This window comes from Emydura macquarii, unplaced genomic scaffold (genome assembly GCF_026122565.2).
Source record: "Emydura macquarii macquarii isolate MOO-44397 ecotype Brisbane River unplaced genomic scaffold, CSIRO-AGI_Emac_v2 contig_3630, whole genome shotgun sequence".
NCBI lineage: Eukaryota > Metazoa > Chordata > Testudines > Chelidae > Emydura > Emydura macquarii.
In genome coordinates this window covers 1,858-4,953 of record NW_027133767.1, presented here as the reverse complement: position 1 = coordinate 4,953, position 3,096 = coordinate 1,858, and the positions used below count along the sequence as shown (strand labels likewise).

General features: G+C 50.2%; 2 gene segments (V, D, J or C); both read right to left on the bottom strand.

Annotated features, from left to right (window-relative positions):
- Positions 1-283: 283 nt before the first annotated feature.
- Positions 284-738, bottom strand: LOC137145772 (Ig heavy chain V region PJ14-like). The segment is given in 2 exon segments: positions 284-597; positions 693-738. Coding segments are annotated over 2 exon segments (360 nt in total).
- A 1,311-nt stretch (positions 739-2,049) lies between these two features.
- LOC137145771 (Ig heavy chain V region PJ14-like) lies at positions 2,050-2,518 on the bottom strand. The segment is given in 2 exon segments: positions 2,050-2,363; positions 2,473-2,518. Coding segments are annotated over 2 exon segments (360 nt in total).
- Positions 2,519-3,096: the final 578 nt, after the last annotated feature.

Genomic DNA, 3,096 nt, shown 5'->3' with positions numbered 1-3,096 from the left:
ATGAATATTCCCGGCTGGTCTTTGCCTTCCCTTCATAGCGGAACGGTAGAAAAATCGCTCTAGGAAGGGGCCTGGAGTCAGAGCTCTGGGGCTCCATTCCCAGCGTTGGCAGCTCTGATTGATGGTTGTCTTGGAGTGCTATGGGGTGGAAGTCACTGAATGCTTGTAACTTGAGGCAAATACCTAACCAAACAGAACAAATCTGTGTTGGCAGCTGCTGCTCATAAAGCAAGACTGGTTCACCACAGGATTAGTTTCTGTGCTGGCGTGGATAGGTTCTCCCTCACTGTGTGTCTCTGGTACAGTAATACACGGAGGTGTCTGCAGGTTGCAGGCCGGTCAGTTGCAGGAACACTTGGCTCTTCGACGTGTCTCTGGTGATGGTGAGGCGGCTTTTGAGAGCATCATTATAGTTAGTGTTTCCACCAGTATAGATAATACCCATCCATTCCAGTCCTTTCCCTGCTGGCTGGCGGATCCAGCTCACATGGTAGCTAGTGAGAGAGAATCCGGACACGGTGCAGGTCAGTTTGAGGGTCTCTCCAGGCTTCTTCATTCCCCCTCCGGACTCCACCAGGCTAACCTGGGAATAGACACCTGCAGAGGGGAGAAATAAAAGGGAAATATTGCACCGATTCCTAGAGGTGCGGATATTAGGGAACATGTGGTGGCAGCGCAGATCCATCCCTTACCCGCTGGGAGCAGCAGGAGGAAGGCGAGGACCAGGCTGGGGGCCATGTCTGCGGCTGGCGGGCTGGTTCCCTGGGCGGGCTGGGAAGCTGAGCTGGCTCTGAGCGGTGTGAGCGGCCTGCCACTGGGCTATGAACAAGGCCCCGGGCGGCTCATTTGCATGGGACAAGGGGTGGGGACAATATAAGGGGAGATCTAGCAGGAGTGAGACACTGTGTCAAGTTTAAACCCAGAGTCGGGGAGATCTGAGGGTTCGGTCTTAATAAAGAAGCTTCCCTTTGAGTATTTCTATTGTCCTGGTTACACTTGGAAGTATAAAACTCTCAGATCTCTTTCTCTCTTTCTCTAACTATTTCTCTACTTATTTATTTACTTTAGGGTTTCATTGTGCCTCCGAGTCTCAGAGTATCTGAATGTCTTGTCTGTAATACTGATACAGAAGCCCTACATTATTTCATATATTCTCTGGTTACTCCTTTTGAAAGGAAAATCGGTGCTTGGCCTGTCTTTTCCATGTAGGACTGAGTTAGTGGAATTCCTTCTTTGAGGGCTTCTTTTATAATTCAGTCATTCATTCATTGCAAGCGATATTTCAGTAGAAGGCTCCTATGGTGAGAATCCTTTTTGCTGCAGTGGAAATGAATCGCCAATTAGCCCCCATCTTTCTTAGTTATCTTTGAAAGTAGAAGATGAATTATTTTATGTCACTGTAAACATAAAGAATCCAACTGTCTGTGCCGGAAAGTGGAGGAGGAATGTCAAGGTATATAAATGTCCTGTTCAGCTGAGGGCTCCGTCTTTGTCACCTAGGCCCCAAATCTCCTGTGTTCTCTACTCCCAGCTGCCATAGGACAGCCGGCTCTCCAGCCCAGCATGGTCAGGTTCTCAGGTGCTCTGCACAGCTCTGGGAGGGGAGAGCAGTCCAGTGGCTACAGCATGTGGCTGAGTGTGAGGATTTCTGTGGTTTTCTGTTCACTGCTTGGAGAAATGATAAAGAAATTGCTAGAGCCCGGGACTGGGAACAGGACTCCTGGGTTGTGTTAGCAGCTCTGGGATTTCTTACACATTCTTTGGTTGTGGGTAGTGGGAGGGTTAATTAATAAGTGGTTGTGCCGTGCCATGGAATCACAGAACTGCAGGGTAAAAAGGGACAGCAAGGGCCACCCAGCTTAACCCCCGTCTAGACACAGGGTTTGTTTTGTACAAATCACGAAAGACAGAGGCCATGCAGCCATGTGGATGAAGCGAATAAACAGCCAAGCAGCAAGGGGGCTGTGTTGGCAGCTGCTGCTGTCACTGACACAGGCAGGCTGGTTCTGCACAAGGTTAGTTTTAGTGCTGGCTCTGGTAGGTTTTCCCTCACTGTGTGTATCGGGAACAGTAATACACGGAGGTGTCTGCGGGTTGCAGACTGGTCAGTTGCAGGTACACTTGGCTCTTGGAGGTGTCTCTGGTGATGGTGAGGCGACTTTTCAGAGCCTCATTATAAGCAGTGCCTCCATTACCCCAGATAGCTCCGACCCATTCCAGCCCTTTCCCCACTGGCTGGCAGACCCAGCCAAAATTGTAGCTAGTGAGAGAGAATCCGGACACGGTGCAGGTCAGTTTCAGGGTCTCTCCGGGCTTCTTGATTCCTCCACTGGACTCCACCAGGCTAACCTGGGAATAGACACCTGCAGAGGGGAGAAAGAAAAAGGAAATGTTTTAGTAATCCCCAGAGGTGCGGTTATTAGGGCATATGCGGTATGGGGGGCACAGCTGGAGCGCAGATCCCGCCCTTACCTGCTGGGAGCAGCAGGAGGAAGGCGAGGACCAGGCTGGGGGCCATGTCTGCGGCTGGCGGGCTGGTTCCCTGGGCGGGCTGGGAAGCTGAGCTGGCTCTGAGCGGTGTGAGCGGCCTGCCACTGGGCTATGAACAGGGCTCCGGGGGGTTCATTTGCATGGGACAAGGGGTGGGGACAATATAAGGGGAGATCTAGCAGGAGTGTGACACTGTGTCGAGTTTAAACCCAGTGTCGGGGAGATCTGAGGGTTCAATCTTAATAGAGAAGCTTCCCTTTGAGTATTTACATACATAGAATAACACTTGGAGCTTATAATACTGCCAATTTAACTTACGTAACTCTATCAATCCATCCATCCAATCATGTCTCTCCGCCCTACCCCACTTTTGATGTCGGTGTCAATGTTATAACCTAGCAGAGAAATGATTTAAGCAAGAAACAGTCACCGCCATTTGCATATCCCCTTCTTTATAAAAGACTCACAGTTGTAGCCTGATTCCTAGATTTCAGTGACATTTGACCAAAGGATACATTTGCCAGGGAGCCTCCTGCTGAAATACCCAATTCCCACATTAGATACAGGCAGTGCTCCTGGGGTTTAGTTTGCAGAATTCCAGGCTAG